Here is a 20,747-nt window from a genome sequence, read left to right as displayed (position 1 = left end):
TCCTACCATGTCCCATACATAGTCCATCAAAAATGTCTACACCAACATTTCTCAGCCACTTCCCCTTCTGAGTCCAGGGCAAGTCCTGAGCCTCTCCTACCATTACTTTTTTTTTTTTTCTTATCCTCACCCGAGGACATTTTTCCATTTTTTGTTCAGATAGAGTGGGAGGGAGAGAGAGAGGGAGAGAAACATCAATGTGAAAGGGACATATCGAGTGGTTGCCACCTGCATGACCCAACCAGGGCTGGGGACAAACTGCAACCAAGGTATGTGCCCTTAGCGGGAACCGAACCTGGGTATCTCTGGACCGCAGGCCGATGTTCTAACCGCTGAGCCAAACCGGCCAGGGCACCGTTACTACTTTAAAAACATACTGGCAAGCCTCTAGCCTTTTCTCTTTCAAAATGCCCGTCATTATACACAGGAGTCCAGTGTAATGAATTCCACTATTTAGCATGGATTCATTTAACAACGTTATTTCTAGGTCTCTTGATAGTACCTCAAAACTATACTCTTTTCATTAAAAGACCATGAGACAGCACACAATTAATACTCTTTTGCAGTTATTTACTACTTCTTGCCCATGTAACAGTCAGTGGGGGGGGGGGGGGTATGCATGCATGTGTGCATGTGTATGTGTGCATGTAAGTGAGGCAGGAAGAGACAGAATAAGTAGGCGACAGGGGAATGCATTTATTTCGATTCAACATTCTGGTTTGTCACGGTGATAGAGGTTGGAGATCTAATGGTAAACACAACAGTCCCTATTCTCAAGAAGCTTATAAATCATATGGAGGAAACAGTCAATAATAACAGCAGGAAATATTCATGGTGCACTTAATTGGCTTCAAATGCAGAACTAAGAACTGCACAAGGATCATCACATTTAATCCTCATTACAACTCTATGAAGTAGGTACAATCATTACCCTCACTATAAAGATAAGAAAAATGAGACTCAGAGGGGCCAGCCTAGATCATATACCTTAGACAAGTGGCAGAAAATTCAGATGCAGGTTTGACACCAAAATCCACTTTCTTGACCGCTTTTCAATCCTGACTCATTGGAGACTCCCAATACCCTATCTTCTCTAAGGCCCCCTTGGCCCTTTGCCAGCTGCCACATCACCGGAACTAGCAATCAGAGGCCACTTCTCCCGCAAGCACTGTCCCCAGGAAGGGGTTCACAGCCTTTCTTCCCACTTTCAATGTAATGAACAGAGAAACTCAAATCCTCAGAGCTGTTAGCTCCAGAGATGACAAGGGAGCCTCTTAACTGTACTCTCCACCCATGTCCTAAATATAACCTGAGCAAGACCAGACACTGAGTCTGTCATAGATGCCAAATGAATTGTTTTCCACAGTAGACCGCCTGAGTGCTCTCGGAATTAAGATTGGAAGCCCACTAAAGATGAGAGGGCAACACTAAAAGCTGTCAACTTGTATGTTTAAATTGGTGAGTTGTATGAAATATATCTTAATAAAGCTGTTTAGAAATGTAAAAACAGCAGGGCAATCTCTGAAAATAAGAGGCTTCTATCTTTAAGTCACTGTCCAAGGTAGCTGAATGGCAGAATGCATTTCAAAGAAATGCATGGAGTGGGTTTCTAAATGGAAAAGCAGATCAGTAAGAGCAGGGTTGGTGAACACAGGAGTTTCTTCTACTTGGCATGATGTTTATCTGAAGAAATGTTTAGTAGAACAAGGGAAAATGTTCAAATCCCCCAAGACGTCTTTCTGGGTGTCCATCAGGAGCCAAGTACCCTCTTGAGGAGTGCTCTGGTGCTCGTCCCTGAGCCGCTGGGACGTAAAAGGAGCTATGACACACACAAAGACACCAGGAACAAAAGGCAGTTCGGAACTGCCTTACTCACAGGAAATGACTGGATCCGAGAGCGAAGGCAGTTGAGATTCACATTTGAAGATGGTCAATAATTAAAAGCACTGGAGACCAATTAATTGCATACCAATTAATTGTCCCTTGAGACATCAGAGGCAGATGGCTCTGAAATACCAAGTTACAAAAGTAACCTGGTTTAACAAAACAAGCACTGGACTGGCTGTCCAGAAACTGAGGCCCAGACCCTATTCTTGCAACTTATAACTTCTCATGAGTAAGTCATTTTACCAAGCCTGTTTCTTTATATATTAAAAGAGGATGAAGATATCTGCCTTCCCACTTCCCAAGCTTGTTGTGATGGATACGCATGCCATTACTCATTAAGGGGCTTTAAAATCATAAGGCCGTATAAAAACATAAGGCATAAGATTAGATTTTTACAAATTCATAATGCTAAAATAGAACAAAAGAAATGAGAACCCCACTTCAAATCTTTAACACTGCAGTGAGGGAGGTCAGTAAGACGGAGGCAGGCAACTCCAGCCTTTGCTAAGACTGTTGGCATTTGGGTGCCCGCTTCTAAGGGGATGTGCCTTGTCATTTGCACAATCTACAGGAATCAAGGGAACTGACTCTGTAACATTATTTGCCAGGAGAAGGTTTATCCTGACCAAGGTGCTCTACTCTTTAGAATTAATTGTGAACCCTGTATAGAATCTGGAAAATTAGAGCAAGCACAGAGAAAAGTCTGTGAAGAGGAAGAAGACCATAGGCAGGTAATATCTGAGCTGCTGCCACTTGGATGCTGCACACAATTCAATATCTAGCCTCAGAGTCTTTCCAGCTAGTGATCCAACCACATCTGGAGAAGGAGCTGCTTGGCCCTCCATGACTATTTGCCACATTTATTTAAAAACAGAAACAAAATCAAACACACCATAGTACTATTATTTTATTATATTTCAACTAGCCTATTTTGGGTTTTCTGTGGGTTTTTGGCTCCTTATTTTTGAAGTCACCGACATATAATTTGCTTCAGTATAAATGTTTAATCACTTCTCATTATGATGCACGTGCAGAAATCTTGGAAATATTCATTTAATCCAGCATGACAGATGCCACCTCTACTAAGTCTAAAACCAGCTAAATTCCTAAGACTATTACTCACACTGTAAAGTGTGCACCCGCAAAGAATAGCTTGCAGATCCGGAGGGAAAGAAGTGCCGCTAAGTTAAAGGAAAGAAAGAAAGCCCTGCTCCTCCAGAAAGCGGACTAATTGGGGGAGCATATGAAACACTTTGAAACTAAATTAACCTCTTCTTTCAGGGTCATGCACTGAAAGCTTTGTTATTTTTCTAATGTGACATTTTCCCTTAGTTTTTAAGTCCCAGGTTTAACCACATGGCCGATAATTATGCTACTTGTTATTATCAGTATCCGGGAGTTCACGTCTTGATCATTTGAGGTTTGCTTTACGCCTGCTCATCTAATCTCCTCAATCAGATTGTCAGTTCTTAGAGAGTTCTATTTCATTTTCATTTTTCTCCAGCATCTGGTATGGCACTGGGTGCACTTATATAACTAATTAAACAAAATCAAATAAACTCATGTATCATTTCATCTGAAGAGTGGGAAAGAATAATACTTTTAATTCAGGCAGAGATTTCTGAATCTCTAAAATAACCTCTCTGATGAACAATCAAATTTAGACCTTGAGTTTAAGAATTCTAAGCAGCCTTTCCAAAAGAGTTGGGTATTGAGGTTAGTACAGCTGGACTTTGCACCCTCACCCCCCCTAAATCTCTTTGGAATACCTCCTCCTCTATAATCCCTTCCCATATTTTAAGAACCAAGTTTTCCATCCCAGAATCACAAAGTCCATATATGAGGAATAAAAACCACCTGCCAATAAGGAATTTATTAGCATCTTAGAGCTCCGTCCTTGACTTCTAAATGCTCCATTTGAAGAGACCAGCTTTCTGCAAAGGGGCCTTAAACTGGGACAGTGCAACCTCCTGGGTAGCTGAGATGCTAGAGTAAGGATAATGTGTCACACAGGCCAGCTTCAATTTTATCCTAAAATGATCATTACACTTTTGAATTCAGCATTACAGACAGACAATAGCTACACAGGGAGGCTCCTCTCAGTTTGCAGAAGAGAGTGAAGCCATTAAGTTCCTTCTTATTGCTAAGCAACAGTTGTGTTAAAACCAAACTGCTCTCAGCTTTCAAATAGCAGAAAAATCATTCTATTCAATTCAGAGCACTATAGGTAAAGGGAGAGGAGAAGACTGTTCATAAGTCTTGAAATATAAGGTAGTTTTAAACTACATGCCGATTTTAGATATAGTCACATGACTTCAGATATTTGGTAGGTAATAAGCCCGGGGTTCTCTGTCTCACAGGAAACAGCCCAGACATGCTCCTTTTTCCAAAATGAAAATATGTTCCTGAAACTCAATTTGATTATGAATATTTGGCCAAGGTTTTCTGGCTACTATGAAACCATCTGTAGCAGTTATCTTTTGCTGCATAACAAATTACCCTAAAACTTAGAGACTTAAACCAGCAAACATTTATTCTCCCAGTTTCTTCAGAACAAGATTTTGGAAGTGGCTTAGTTGGGTGGCTCTGGCCCAGGGTTTGTCATGAGGTTGCAGTCCAGATCTCCACCAGAGCTGCGTCATCTGAAGGTTGGACTGTGGCGGGAGACTCCATTTCTAACTCACAAGGCTGTTAGTAAGAATCTTGCTTCCTAGCTTCTGGCTGGCCTCACGGGCCTCTCCTCATGACATGGAAGCTTGTTTCCCCCAGAATAAGTGAACCAAGTGAGAAACTGACCAAGACAGAGGCTACTTGCCTTTTGATGACCTCGTCTCCAAAGTCACACATGATCACTCCTGCTTAATTTTATTTGTTAGAAGCAAGTGACTAGGTCATACCCACATAAAAAGGAAGGGAAATTAAGCTCCACCTCTTGAAGGAAAGAGTATGAAAGAATTTGTGGGCATATTTTTAAAACCACAGACCACTCAACAGAAATGTTAATGCTTGTCTCCAGACAAATGGTGGCTCTGCAGAAACTCAATGAACGAAACGCCAGCTCTGCCCTCTGTAAGTAAGGCACAGGTTGGGACTGGAAATAGATCCTGTGGGTCCTCTCTTCATTTGCCAGATGACGATTCAAATCTGCCACTTACTACCTATGTGACCTTAGGTGATTTACTTAGTTACCTCTGTATCTCAATCTCCTCTACTGGAAAGTGAGTAATAATTATAATGAGTTCACGCATCAGCATATGCAAGCTTTGAATAGTGCACTGGACATAGTATGACTTATGGAAGTTAATAACTTAATTGTTGTTGTCACTGTCATGTTGGTAATAAGTGCAACTACTCAATTTGAAAACAAAAATTTCCAACAGGGCAGCAAAGGACAGGGATCTGCACAACGTAGATGCCACTCTATAAGGCCCTCTGCAAAAACTATCCACAATTACAGTGTGTTTGTTCACAATTCATAAAACAAGCTAATTTCTTGCTATCAAGTTGCCTCTTCAGGTCAACCAAGCACTTATGAAGCCACAGGCTACAAATGCTGGTGAAAGAAACAACCTGAACCAAATGCTATTTGGTTGCATGAAGTAAGGAACACATATAGGACCTACCCAAGGGGCTAGGTCCTGGCAGATGAAAAGCCCCCTCCTCCCCTACTCTATACTTTAGAAGCTTGAGACTCAGTTTAGCTGAGCTGACCTGCACCACTATGCAAAGCAGTACATTTCTACACATTACCTGGACTGCCATACTTAACCTTTAACTACGTTGAAAGATCTTATAACTAAAATCTTATCTCATCCTTTTTCGTTTTTGGAGCTGATGTAATGTTACATAATCACAACATTATCATGAATTGTTTCTCCCAATAGAAAATTCCCTAAGAAATCTCATTTTTTATTACATATTGTTGAGGTTGTCTATTATTTCTAACTATCCAGGAAGTAATTGCTCCAGAGGAATGATTTTCAGTTTTTTGTAGTGTTGACAGGCTTATTGTTGCCTTGTTGCATTTATTATAAAAGTTCAAATAATCAAAAAGTCCAGAAAATTGGAATGTTTTTCAGTCTTAAATGATGATTATGTTTGGTTTATGATAATTCTGAGTCATCAATAGATAGTGAGAGTCTTTCTGACTCATCAGAGATTATGCTCTCTCATCATTGAAAGTATCTTTTTAATTTTTGGAAAATATATTTATTTGTTTATATATTTATTTTTTTTTAGAGAGAGAGAGAGAGAAAACATCAAATTGTTGTTCCACTTAGTTATTCACTCATTGGTTGCTTCTTATAAGTGCCCTGACTGGCGATCAAACCCTCAACCTTGGCACGTGGGACAATGCTCTAACCAACTAAGCTATCCGGCCAGGGCAAAGAGTATTTTACTGTATGTTAATTTTTTTTTAATTTGTATTTTCTTCATAGAATCAGGAATCCTGGGTTTAGATATTTTTTCTCTTCCTCATCACCATCCCCCAGCTGGAGATTGTTCTTTATTAGCTTCTTTTCCACCATGGGAAAGTTCTCCAGAACCAGGATAAAATGCAATGAAGGGCACATCCCGAGCATTAGGAAACAATTGGACTCCTGACTAGATGGAAGAGGCAGGGCTGGCTTCTTGGGGTGCCCCTGTGTTGCATAGTGCCCCACGCTTAGAAGGGCCTACACTTGGTTTAATGCTCAGCTGTCCGGGTCTTGAAATTTTTTGTAACTTTTTAAACAAGGGGACCTGCATTTTTTTATTGCACTGGGTCCTACAAAGGATGCAGCCCGTCCTGGCAAAAGAACATACATCTACAAAGTAAGTGCAGAACTCCAAAAGGTAACAATATACCTCTTGAAAAAAGACAACAGGCCCTGTCCGGTTTGGCTCAGCAGTTACAGCGTCCACCCTTGGACCAGAGTCTCAGGTTTGATTCTAGTCAAGGGCATGTACCTCAGTTGCAGTTTGGTCCCTGGTTGGGGTTGTGTGGGAGGCAACCAATCAATGTGTCTCTCTCATCAATGTTTTTCTCTCTCTCTTTCTCTCTCTCTCTCCTTCCCACTCTATCTGAAGATGAATGGAAAAATACCCTTGGGTGAGGAGTTACAAAAAAAAAAAAAAAAAAAGACAACAGGATGCAGGGAACCGGAAGACAAATAAGAACTAAGACAAGTGGGTTGCAGATTGAACAGAAAATGAAAAGATGGTGAGGGCCACACAAGAAACACTACATGAGTCAACATTTTGACCTTAGACTTCTGAATGCTATCGTTAACTCAGGTGAGACAGCCTATTTCTTGTTGTGCCCTGACTAACCAGGAAATAAAGGTTGAGAAACTGAGTCAGTCTTTCTGAGGATGGCAAAGAGCAGAGCAGTGATTCTTAACTTTGTATCTGTTTTCACACCATTCACATGTATAGTATTGATGTATTTCCATCAATAACATCTCTCTTTTGTGGAGTGCCTGCTTCCGGGAGGAGCCCACTCGGAATACCCGGTGGGACAGGTGTATTTTGAGGAAGTCCCTGATTGTCCTCATTCCACCCTACCCACACCCCATTGAGAATCACTGCAATAAAATATCTACATGATATTAACCTTCTGAGTTTGAAACAGAAAATCAATTTGTGATTCCTGCCTGAAGTTATCATTTTAGTATGTCAGAGAGACACCGAAAACAACCCATATTCTGTGGCTTTCTTATAAGTTCATTCAATAAGTCAACGAGCTATTTATTTAAACAGATCTGAGTGTTCTCACAAGTCTGGAAAGAGGTTTCAGACAACAGGGAATAGATGTGACATTAACTTAATTCCTTGTAATCAATATCTTGCTGCAAATTTAATCCAATTCTCAATACAGAGATAAATGTTTCCTCCAACCAGATTATATCACTGTAGTAAGGACATCGTTTCTGCTATCCTGTGAAAGAAATCACAGCCCTCAGTGCCAACTGCTAGCCAAGTAAGAATCGCCCGCGAACTACTAATTTGACCAGGGCTTCTCTCTGGAGCTACCCTGCTGCCGCATCTGCCAGGTGAATGCCAGGAGGGCACAGATGTGGGAAGAAGATGGAAAGAAATGGCTGTGCTGCTGACAAAGACAGGATCGAGTCAGTAAGACAATTAAGTAATTCTCATTTCCAAGATCTGTTCCTTTGGAAGTAAATGTGGCACTAGAGAAAGCATCAGGGCGATGAAGGCAGCAATGCGGTAGTGGACGGATCTGAGCCTCATTCTCAGGAGCTGAGAACCTGGGCAAGGCCCTCCACCACACTGGGTCTCACACTTGCTTCAGAATTTATAAAATAAGATGGAGAAAGATGGCCCCCACTATCGTTTTCCATGGTGAGGGGGTGACATGGGGCATCATCCAGACCTGAGAAAAGGTTACCTTGTGAAAGCAAAAGTGGTCAAGCCACAGTGGACAAGAAGAGACAGACTTCCTGTGACAGCATAGCCAAAGGAATAGGAAACAGTGGGGGGAGGGGGGCTGGGAGACTCAGGAGCCCGCTGCTAAAACGTAAGCATGTCTCAGGGAACCTTATCCGTGTCAACCTACACTCCAGCTTTAAGTGGTCACAGTAAATCTGAGGTCACATACTGCTAGCTCACAGCCAAGTGTGGTCCCCAGAAGTATTTAGTTTGGACAGCAATTTTTTTTTTTAAGTATGAATTCACTTCCAAAATTTAAAACTGAGCACATAAATATCCAGATTTCTGGGTTTGTTTTTTAAAAAGAAAAGAAAGGAAGAAAAAAGATCTGACAGCCCTAATTTGTGTTCTGTCATGGAAAAAAACAGGGGGAGCTGAGCAGTGGCTGCCCCCTTCACCCAGGGAATCCGCTCTCCAACCCCCATTCCAGTGACCTGTGCGGCCCCGAAGTGAATGAAACTGCAATGCGATCAAGTAGCAATTAAGCAATGTGAGCGAATCCAAGAAGCGAACCAGCACAATCAACCATAGTGCACCTTTGCCAAGAAGACAGTAATAGAGGAGAACGGACCCCAGGAAAGGGCAGCGCAAGGTGAGAGAACTTGGCTGTCGGTCGGGAAAGAAGGTTCTCAGGTCAGCTGGAACAAGGATCGGGGTTCGTTTGGAAACCATATCAAAGACATATGGTGAGCAAACTAGGTGCCCCACAGGATCTAGCTTGTTGTGGGGCATCTTTCCAGAAAGAAAATGCAATAACCACCTGACATGCGCATTCCTAGCTGCCCTACAGGCTCACACCAGCTCAGATGGAACTTCTCAGTTCCAAAACTCTAATTCCAGGCGGTGCATGCAGGTGTGTTTAAAAGATGTGAAATCATTAATTTAAATTTGGTTTGCCAAAGCTCTTTATTTTTCATTAATAGTAGTGATAATGTTTTTATTTTCAAGTCTAAATTACATATATCCTTCCCCTCAAAAGTCAACTAGCTATTTTTGATGAAATAATAAGAAAATGGTTTTTATATATCTTGAAGAAAAAAAACAACAATGAAAAATATGTTCCAAGCTAGGATACCTGCAGTAGGAAAAGAAACTAGCAAACAGAAAGAGTCAGATACAGAGCAATAAATGCAACAAAACAAATGCCAGACTTATATCCTGAAAAACACAAAAAATTACTGAGAGAAGTGAGAACAGATCTAAATAAATGGAGACATTCCAAGTTCATAGATGGAAAGACTGACTATTGCTAAGATGGGCAGTTCTCCTCAAATGGACCTTCAGAATCAATATAATCATTAGACAAATCCCACCAACTGAGGAAAGTCTCAGTTCTCACATGTAAAGGTCTTGGAAGTTGACACATCTGTCCTTACAATAAGAAAAAGCTGGCCTTGGCCAGTTTGGCTCAGCGGTCAGAGCGTCGGCCTGCGGTCCAGAGAGACCAGGGTTCAGTTCCTGCTAAGGGCACATACCTCGATTGCAGTTTGTCCCCGGCCCTGGTTGGGTCGTGCAGGTGGCAGCCACTCGATGTGTCCCTTTCGGGTCGATGTTTCTCTCTCTCCCCTCTTCCCACTCTATCTGAACAAAAAATAGAAAAATATCCTCGGGCGAGGATAAAAAAGAAAGAAAGAAAAAGCTGGGCAAACTGGAAATCAATGACTTTTCTTGGACACATCAGAAAACTGAGGTTGCAGGGCAAAAACCACCCCTAAATCTGGAGAGACAGGTACATCCAGAGAGACGCAGCTTATACCTGCTTACCAGGAGCAGCCGGCACGGCAGCCGGCAGCAGTAAACTAGCAGCACCTTGAAGGGTCATTTTGGAGAATTGCTAGAGGCGGCATGTGGACCAGCATGCGAGTGAGAAACTGCTGAGGACCTCATTCTTAGGAGCCCCCTGCACATACACACTTGTATGAGCTTTATCTCCAGGAATCACACCAGGTTCTCATAGTAAAGAGTAGAGAAGGATCCTCATGGCTCGTGGAGGGAAAGGGGAAGAGGCCATTGTGAATATGCCCAGAACCTTCTTCTCGATAACAAAGGTCTACTGGGTGGGGCCTGCCTGAGCCTGACCCAGCTTGCAGAAGGGCACCCTCCCACTCCAGCCCCTTCTAGCCTTTCCTTCTTACTTAAGGAGAAAATAATAGTCTAATGGGATCAGGGCTTCAAGGAAATAAACTGGAAATGCTGCAGTCAGAGAAGGAACAAACACACCTCCTCCATCCAGTCCAGTGGTTCCCTATCTTGCCTCCACATTAATATCACTTTAAAAAATCCTGATGCCCAGCATGTAAGCTGACCAATCAAGTCAGAATCTCTTAGGGTGGGACCAAGTATCAGTATTTTTAAAAACAGGTCCAAGGCCAATTCACACCAAGCTCAGATCTAATATTGATTACACAGATATGAGTGGTTTGACAGAAGAGAAAACAGATTATGAATTATCTACTTTACAAGTACCAAGTAATCACCAATAAAGAACTCACTATTTCTCTAAGCAATTATAAATTATGCCATTAATTTTCCTATAAGTGCATTCAACTATCCCTCTACCTTGTTAATTTAATTTGACTTGCACAGAGTGGTGAAACATATAATCTGCTCACAGATAATCAAGAGTTGCTTGTCAGACCTCCGCTGCCATTATTCCTACTCTCATAAAAATAACCCACCTTGCACTTTCATATTTCATTTTAGATCATCTCATAAACTCTATAATTAATTCTAGAGCTTCAGGTGTATCGTTGGTGCATGATGTGCCCTGATATGTGTATTCACTGGATTTGCATTTCTATTCATAGTGTAACCAGATCTAAACTGCACCTGCAGATTCCCTGTATCAGCAGCCATCTGAAATGCACACATTTTAGTTTCCACTTTAATGCAGCACTCATTTAGTTTCTATTTTAAAGCAGATGCTTGAAAATACACTGCAATCAGTGCGGCGGCATACAAGATGCCATCGATTGTTCTTTATCTCAGTCTCGTATAGAGTTAAAGCTCCCAGCACAGAAAGGGGCTCGTATTTTACTGACAGATGGCCATTGGTCCGTCCCCACCCCCACCCCTCAACAAACAAAGTTCCCTATAGCTGCTGTGATTCTGAGAATGATCCGGACTGGACTCAAGCAGATTTACCAGGAAGCCAATGAGGCTTAAGCTTCAGGGTCTCTCAATGTACATGGGCCTCTTCTAAAGCCCTAGGAGGACTCTAAACTTTTGTGTTTGTAATTTTATATTCTTTTCCTTGAGGCAAACTATAATAGCTAGATCCCTCAAATTTTGGATCCATCTGTAAGTGAGCCTAATGTAACTTGGCTGCCAATCAGAAGGCAAACACCAAATAAACTGTGATGTCAACAAGAATTGGTTTAGGGTTGCAATCATGCCCACAGAATTAGGCTTTCCTTCCTTGCCGACAGAGGAACTACTGTTGATCTACAAGCAAAGGTGGAAGAAAGAGACTCGTCCTTCTTTGGGAAGGGCAAGCTCTGGGTCCTAAAAGAAACCAGGGAGAAAAAAACCCAGGCTTTGCCAGTGTGTGTGGAAAGTAGGCACAACCCTGGGGCAGGGCTGGAGATCCTACGAAAATCCCAGGTCACCTTCCACAAATAAAATCAGCTTTCTCTACCTTCAGGGACAGCCACAGCATCTTTGGCCTATTAGAAAGAAAAATTTCTGTCCACCCTCTTGCTAAATTTGAAAGTCCTTTAATGCAATAAGAAACTGTTCCAAGTGCTAATTAAAGAGAAATGCTTAACATGCAAATGTCTGGAGTGAATATTTGAAAGCATAATCACGAATTGACAGTTCTAACCCAGTGTTGCCAGGTTCCTGTGGCATTTGATGGGGTAGCGCTAGGGGGGTGGAGATGGGAGAGGATTAAAGCAGGAGGGAACCTGAAGAGGAGCTGAAACGTAAAGAGCCACTCTGCGCTGCAGACTGCATAGCTTGGCTGGGTGGGACCTGGTTACTGCTATGGGCCAGGACACAGCAGAGCCACCCACCATATTGCAGCCATACACGCAGAGAGGAGGCCTGCAAAGTGATAGAAGCATGAGGTGCCACTTGTTTACACAACCTTGCCCCCTGCTTGCCTTTGCAAGTCTTCAGGTTCTGGAGCGCACTCAGGCCAGCGACACCTCTGATTCAGAGAGTGGATGCCAAGTCCAGTTTGGGAGTTAACCATTACCTAGCATCCCCTTCCTTTGAACACCTGGGTCTCAACCTTCCCAGGGCAGCACCACGCCCTCCCTGGCTAGTCAGTAAGTTCAGATCATCTTAGCACTTCCCTGTTTCTGCTCCAAGTCCACCTTCCTCAGCAACCTAGGAACCGGAGCTCTTCTGCCAAGTTCTCCCAGGCAGGTGGACGCCCCTGCAGGCCAGCACCACTGAGCAGCTAAGCCCCAGGAACATACTTGTCTGCTGCTCAAAAGAGACCCCTCTTTCTTACCATAATTTACCACTGAAAATTGACCCATGTGCAACTTACTGCCACTGACCCTGCCCAATTCAGTCCTTTATTTTCTTTATTTCTAAAATTGAATCATGTGACCCCAGAGCACAGTATAGGAGCATCACCAGCACGTCAGTGAAAGAACAGGATCAGGCTACCCTGCACCTAGCACCACTGTGGGGCAGTCCCCAGTCTGCCCCTCAGCCACTCCTGAAGACAGCCTTCTTCCCAAGGCCACTGCAGCTGTAGGCGGGGAGGAAGGATGCAGCAGAAGCAGCAGGTGCAGGTAGTAAGGAAGACAAGGCTTTGGGGGTTGCTTTATCCTCTGGCCCATTATGCCAGGACAAGCCAAAGTCACAAAGCCATTCTCTGAAGCTCATTCAAACTTTGCTGCAATCTTGGGTGGAAAAAAAGAGGAGGGGACCTTCCCCTGCAGCAAACGGAGGAACAGGCTCGTCCCGAATTAACCTAAAAACGATTTCCCTCACCATCCATAGCTAATATATGAAACTTGTAAGGAAGCTCTGTGCTTCACTTTTTCCAAAGACAGACTAGATTGTGAGAACAAAAGCAAGATGTTCTTAGCAAATCACAGTCAATAACAAACCCTACTGAAAGCACAACAAAGACTCCTTTGTTATTTCACCAAAATGTTCATTATAGAATATAGTCAACAATAGAAGTCAGCTGGATTGACAAAATATCCATATTATTACCATTATAGGCTGTTTTGTGTTATGCTGATGGGGCTTTGGGGAAAGATTTTAGAAATGATTGAGACAGAAAACATCCTGACTGATGATTGAGCCTGACCACATCCAACGCAATGGGTGTGGCAAAAATAGTGAAGAAGTAGAATGTGGTCAATCTGCAAATATTCCCATTCAGATGGAGTGTGTATCATTATGATGGTAGTTCATGTTCATCATAGAACACCCCTCTGTTCTTACATCAGTGTAGAAAGAATTCACAGATAGTAGCTATGAGTTACTATTGTTGAATACAGGTTCATAGGCGTTGGAAATGGCCTCCTTTGTGGCAGGTGAACAACGGTTCTCCATCACTCAGAGTTCTCTAAAGGATGATGATCGGCACCCATTGGGTTAGTTTATGTGAAGACATTCACAGCAACAAAGCTGTTGCAACCACATACAGATTTATTTGAACATAATGTTCTCTTTGCATGTGAGAGAAGAGAACAGAGACAATGAATATGATTTTCATCTATTAAAATACTGGGCTTTTAATTATTCCTGCTTTACCCTGAAAATGAACTAACAGCAACTCAAAAAGCATCGTGCAGCTACTAGAAATAAATTATGAGTCAGCTGAAGCAATAGTTCCTTCCTCCGTCCCCCCTCCACAGACTTCCCTCCCACCTTGCAGATGCCTTTAGCATTGTACTAACCAAAAGGGAAATACATGTTCTTGGTAATATGGCTAAAAAGGTTATAGAACCCCATAAAACACATGGGGGAAACAACACATCTTTCTCTGATACAGAAGTTCTCAAAGGTGTCCCCCATAGACCACCTGTGTGAGACTCACCTCAGGTGCTTATGTAAACGACAGTCTCACCCCCAGACCCCTGACAGAATGGCAGCTGGAGATCTGCATTCTCATTTTAAAATTTACTTTTTAATTATAGTTGACAAACAATACTAGTTTCAGGTGTACAACATAGTGATGAGACACTCCTATACCTTACAAAGTGATCATCTTAAGTCTAGCACCCATTTGGCACCACACATAGTTATTACAAGGTAGGAATCTGCATTCTTGACAAGTATATCATGAGACTGGCAGGAAAGATCAACGAGGTAATATAAATTGCCATGTGTCTGCACATAGCTGCTGGCCCCTACTCACCTGGCGGACTCCCGTGTCCTGCTGCAGCCGTGGCGATTGCAAAAGCAGAAGCAGGCGAAACAGAGCAGTGGGGGCTGTCAGTCATCTGTCCTGGTTATTTAAAAAGAATGAAAATAGCATGGTGAGGCAGATAGATAATACTTCATAATGACATTCTCACTTTCATTCCTGCACTAGATGAATGACTGGACCAAATGCTCTGTATTTTCCTTATTAATAGGCAAATAATAAGACTATATCAGCAAGTCCACTCTAGATGTATCCAACAGAAATAAAAACATATGTCCACACAAAAAATTATACATGACTATCCAACACAGTATTATTCATAACAGCCAAAAAGCAGGAACAACCAAATGTCCATCAACTGATGAATGGGTAAACCAACTGTGGTATATCCATACAAGGGAATATTATATAACCACAAAAAGGAATGGCGTACATATGTGCTACAACACGAATGAACCTTGAAGATATTATGCTAAGTGAAAGTCACAAAAAGTCACCTATTGTATGACTCCATTTATATGAAATGTCTAGCATAGGCAAATCCATAGAAAAAGAAAATAGATTAATGGCTGCCAGAAAAAGGAGGAAAATAAAAATAGGGAGTGACTAAGGGGTACAGGGTTTCTTTTTGGGGGTGATGAAAATGTTCTGCAATAAGATAGTGGTTATGGCTGCACAACTTTATATATATGTATTAAAAACCACTAAATTGTATACTTTAAAAGTGTGCACTTTACAGTATATGAATTATATCTCAATATGAAAAGTATTTTTTCATTATTCTACATCATGTTACCAATAGAATTTTCTTCTCAAACCACCTTTAAAAGTAGGAATGCATTCTAAAATTTTTAAAAATGCACTTGGCACCTTTTTGCTGACCCTCTCACTCCTCAGACATTTTACAAACAGCATTTCATAATGTTGATGCCAAACTCACTGTTTCTCCTCCCCCCAGCTTTTAGTGAGAATAAGTCACTGTGATTATGATCTAAAGGGTTTTTATTAGTTTGCCCCTACATTCCACAGTCATGCTTAACATAAATACATAAGAGGGGAAGCAGAGAGCTGGTTACTGTCCCCACGCATGAGCGCACAGACAGCTCCAACCTCTCCTTCAGCAGTAGCCTTGAAACACGCATGGAACAAGGTGGCAAGTAGTCAGATGAGCAGGCAAAATTACAGGTACACAGTGAGAAAATGTGTGAGACTGTTCTCATTTAGATCCTCCATGTTATTATAGATGTCTGCTTCCTTCCTATGTTCCTATGTCGCTATGATTTAGTCATATCAAGGAAGAAATAAGACTTAGTTAATCCACAAACGGGATGCAGATTTCAAAAAGAAAAGCTTATATAAATTAAAAATTTATATGTGAATGTAAACATATGAAAAGAGAGTCCTAATAATAGTAATCAAGTAAATAGCATTTGACTCTTGGCTTGGTAGAGTTTTGCTTCCATGAGCTTTAGCCCCAAACTCTTCCAAGTTACGATTAACTCAAGGGGGTCTGTCCCATGAGCACTTGCCAAAGCCCAGATGGACCAAGGCTCTAAGAATAGTAAGGAGATTTGGCTAACTATAGAGTAGTCTTATGACTGGCCAGGAAAGTCTGGTTTGTCACCTTCATTTACCAGAACCACCAAGACCCACAATTTACCAGCAGCCTGAAATCAGTCCACTCCCCAAGGATTACCATCCATCAGGGAAAATCAGACGACAGCCTGACCCAGGCTAGCTGCTCTCGGAGCTGACGGCAGCTGACAGCTTCCACCACATGGCTAAGGCTATAAATGAAATGACTGCTTGGAGCTGTGCGCGCTCCTCTGTCTTCTGCTAAACTGCCCTGCTTGCGGCAAGAGGACTGAAGCCAAAAACATGTCTTTACATTTCACTTCAGTTACATGGGGTGAATCTGGTTTCATACTTGTGTATTTTCCCTTCCAACTTTAAATAATTGGCTTGAAGAGGAAAAAAGGGAACATTTCAAAAACAACTGTTGTTTGGCTATATTGATTTGAGCAATGGGGAAAATGAAGAGAAGATTTCTATATTCTGTTCTGATGGCTTTCCTTCCAGTTGGAGGATATGTGGAATGTTTGAATTGATAATACTTCATATTTTTCATAACTATAAAAAATATACTGATTTCTGCCACTAGCAATAATGATTAGGGTTCAAATGCAGCGGTACTTTGTCTTTTTTATTTTTATTTTTTGTTAATTCTCACCTAAGAACACTTTTCCATTGATTTTTAGATAGACTGGAAGGGAGAGAGAGAGAAATCAATGTGAAAGAGACACATCAATTGGTTGCCTCCCCTGACCAGGACCGGGGATCAAACCTGCAACCCAGGTACGCGCCCTTGCCTAGGCATTGAACCCGTGACCCTTTGGTCCTAGGGCTGGCATTCTAACTGCTGAGCCAAATCAGCCAGAGCCAGCTGTACCTTCTTTTTAGATGAATGCTATTCTTAATAAGCTTACCCCCCAAATGTTGGTGTCCCAGATGAGTCTATTTGATACAGATTTATGGTAAGGTGTCAGAGTCTGGGAACATTTTGATAAAATAAGGTTCTGAGATTCTTGTTTTAAACTGGGATTCTTCAACCAGCAATCAGCTAGCATAGGCCTTTTGATTCATGCCACTCCACACAAAGTGTAATGCAATAATGGGGTCCCATAAATATGGGTGATACTAATGACATATTCTCTAACCATTTGTTTTCTCTACTCCTTGGTCCAATAGTGACATTATTTACTGCTAACTAATGTTCATACCTGAGACAGTCAGACAGACAAAAGATTCGGAAGCTAGAACTCGTCTTCCACTTCCTTATTTCTGAGTCCCTGTCAGAGGTCTCACCTCCAGGCTGGCGGTAGCGAAGGTGCCGAGGAGTTGAGGGTGACCTGCAAGGTGAAAGTTCTGTGGCGTCCACTGCAGGGGCGCTTTCCACTCCTGCTCGGTCCACGGGCGCAGGCGCTGGGACTGCTGCTTTAAAACATCATGAATTTCAACCAGCAGGCCATGAATTCAACAGCTTCTCCTCAGTATCATGCATTGAAACACAGATGTTTGTTATGGACAACAAGCATTTCACATTAGCCTACATGTTTAGAGGGGTTCGATGTGAACTCGAGTCATTCCTCCGGGCAGCGTGCAGATGACACTAAATCTAAATGTCAAACTTCTCTACCTGCGTCTTGCTGACCCTGCTGAGCCTGGCTGACTCTGGACTCCTATCTGTCCAGCTCCACAGCAGATGTTAAAACCGGATATGGGGCCGGGCTCCTGGCCTCCAGAATGTTTCTGCCTTCTTGGAGAGGGGAAAGACGGACATTCCCATAAATCGGATATGGGGCCGGGCTCCTGGCCTCCAGAATGTTTCTGCCTTCTTGGAGAGGGGAAAGACGGACATCCCAGAGTATAAATCGGACTGGGATCAAAACTGGGACTTCACTAGCCCTTTGCTTGGGCTGCCCGTGCAAACAGCTGAAGCTTGCATCTCTATCTGCATGGCCTCCCAGGCCTTCCAGGACGCCTCAGGTCCAGAGCGAGCCGCACTGCCCAAAACGGGAGTACGAGCCAAACGGGGTCCTGTCACTCTGAATTAAAATAAACCGAAGTTAAATGAATATTTCAGGCCCTCACTTGCACCAGCCACATTTCAAGTGCTCAGTTATCACGTGTGGCCAGTGGCTGCAGACAGCCTGGAGACAGAGCATTTCTATTCTCCCAGAAAGTTCCACTGGGTGGCCCTGACCCAGAGCTACACATCAGCGGGAGGCAAGGAGACATTTTTCAATGAGCAGTTCGGAGATTTTAAGATAATATCCCATGGGTGAAAGACACATCGTTCTAGGGTCACCCTTAGGCTATTACTGATGTTTCCATCTGACTTATTAACCAGGTAGAACTACAAAGTATAAAACACTACAGAAATTTCCAAGTCCTCCATTTCTTTCTCCTTGGGCTCTTCATTAAGCAATAAAAGTTGTCACCTGCACTGATTTTACATGACCCCTGTCAGCAGAAATACGCTCAACTCAACTCCCACTGCCATTCGATTCAAAGATTCATCCGTACATTTTACAAAATTCCTAATGATTTTATACGAAGTCATTTTTACACTTGCATGTGATTTACTCCCTTAGAAACAGGGCCACAATTTTGCCTTTTTGAGAAACAAAAAGGCCAGGGAAGGAAAATGGTTGGAATTTTTCCTTGAATGACATAATTATGGTGAAGCTGGCAATGAGGCAGGATGCAAACAAAGAAGATCAGTGCTTAGCTGTTAGTTTTATTATTTTCTAAACAACTCCCTCAAACTTCAGTAATGGCAGGCATCTGCTCCGCAAGAACAGGCAGAATATCAAACACGTCCTTGTTCTGGCCCCACCATTCATTCCTTTGAGGCAGAAGATTGTTCAGTCAGCAAGTACGCTGAACCCAGAAAACTTGCCGGCAAGAGAGCCGGACGGGCCCTGGATGTCCACTGAGAGAACAGGAAAGCTAAAAATAACGCTGTCGGCAAAAAGACACCGACAGAGAGGGGAAGCCATGCCAGCATGGTGGGAGCAAAGAAGCATTTCCTTCTGGCCTGTTTGCTTTTAATCAAGTTCCATGCAAACAGGTTTGCCTACAGGACAAGTAGGCAGATGTGCGTTCAAAACAAATGCTAAAATTGGGAGCACTTTTAGCCCACGGACAGGCAGTTTTCAAACCGAGAATACAGAAACCGATACCAGTGACGAGGGCTGTGCAGTGACGCTTGGGGTAGGTTCATAGCCAATGCTGACAGGGCAAGGGACCCCAGTGCAGTGAGCCGTCTGTCCCAGGCAAGGGACCCCAATGCAGTGAGCCATCTGTCCCAGGCAAGGGACCCCAGTGCAGTGAGCCATCTGTCCCAGGCAAGGGACCCCAATGCAGTGAGCCATCTGTCCCAGGCAAGGGACCCCAGTGCAGTGTGCTGCCTTCCCCAGGCAAGGGACCCCAATGCAGTGAGCCGTCTGTCCCAGGCAAGGGACCCCAATGCAGTGAGCCGTCTGTCCCAGGCAAGGGACCCCAGTGCAGTGAGCCGCCTGCCGGGGGCTCTCTTTTCTTGCCTGCCATTAGTTTGATCTTTATTGAGACTCCACTGTTGGGTGGAATCTAGATGTGAGTTGAGCTGATATTTGTGTTTTTTAGAAGAATGCAGGGTAGAAGAAGGTGGGACTGCCTGCTAGCAAGAAAGGGGGGCGCTAAAGAATGTTGGAAGAGCCTGGAACAGATCTAAGGACTGTGTTAGGGAAAAAATAAACTGCATTATTTTTTCCTTCACAAGTTCATAGTCTCACTCATTTTTAGGAATATTTCTTATTTCTTTTCTTTCCCTTCTTGTCATTTGAAGTTGTCTTGCCAGGAATGATGGCAAGGCTGGCATTAAGCTGCAATGACAATAAAACTGGACAAAGTTCACTAGCAGTGTTCAGAGTGCGCCCTGAAACTGTCTCCGGCATCAGTATTGACCTAATGGGCAAAGCTGCATCATGCAGAGCGGTTGTGTGGAGTCACATCCGGAAGTGAAAAGCAGGAAATGTATAAACTGTTGGCACAGGATTCTTATTCAAGTTTGCCAACTGTTTTAAGTGTTAACATTATGCAAAGCACAAGCAAACATCTTTCAAACTAAAGGCAGATCAGCGTCTCCCTTTTCTTTGCCAATTGTAGCTTTAAGACTAGACAGTAGGGTTGACACTAGCACTCTTGGCTTCTAAAGACGTTGTACACACACATGCACACACACGTGTAAACACACACACACACACACACACACCATGAACTTGTCAGATTGACGTTGAAGTGAAGTGTTTCCTCCCCAACCTTTCTAGAATTAATTATGACCAAAATTAGCCATATACAAGTGCAAAATAAAATTAAAAACTAAGCCTGTAATTCCTTTGTTTCAGCATTCAGATACATGCCAAAGAGTTCCCTAGCCCCCAGTATTAATTCTAAGCTTTCTACTCACAGTGTTTCCTTGACAAGGACCCATAGGATAAATTGTTCTCAAGTCTCAGTAGCAAAAAATAAAAGATGTGTTTGTACA

At 42.7% G+C, this 20,747-nt stretch overlaps 1 protein-coding gene across 4 annotated transcripts in view; it reads right to left on the bottom strand.

Moving 5' to 3' along the window:
* The window catches only part of RASGRF2 (Ras protein specific guanine nucleotide releasing factor 2), a 188,318-nt gene that overhangs the window by 57,951 nt on the left and 109,620 nt on the right, over positions 1 to 20,747 (bottom strand). For 2 of the 4 annotated variants that reach the window (XM_036278551.1, XM_036278553.1), the window contains exons 16-17: positions 17,525 to 17,653; positions 14,651 to 14,740 (exon numbers count right to left, since the gene is read on the bottom strand). In XM_036278551.1, coding sequence (XP_036134444.1) covers positions 14,651 to 14,740; positions 17,525 to 17,653 — 219 coding nt within the window. The remainder of the gene's footprint in view (positions 1 to 14,650; positions 14,741 to 17,524; positions 17,654 to 20,747) is intronic. The other 2 variants (XM_036278552.1, XM_036278554.1) reach the window with 1 other exon arrangement.

The sequence above is a fragment of the Molossus molossus genome, unplaced genomic scaffold (assembly GCF_014108415.1).
Source record: "Molossus molossus isolate mMolMol1 unplaced genomic scaffold, mMolMol1.p scaffold_m16_p_3, whole genome shotgun sequence".
Classification (NCBI taxonomy): domain Eukaryota; kingdom Metazoa; phylum Chordata; class Mammalia; order Chiroptera; family Molossidae; genus Molossus; species Molossus molossus.
The sequence above is the reverse complement of the archived record's forward strand: the minus strand, read 5'-3'. Positions and strand labels throughout refer to the sequence as shown.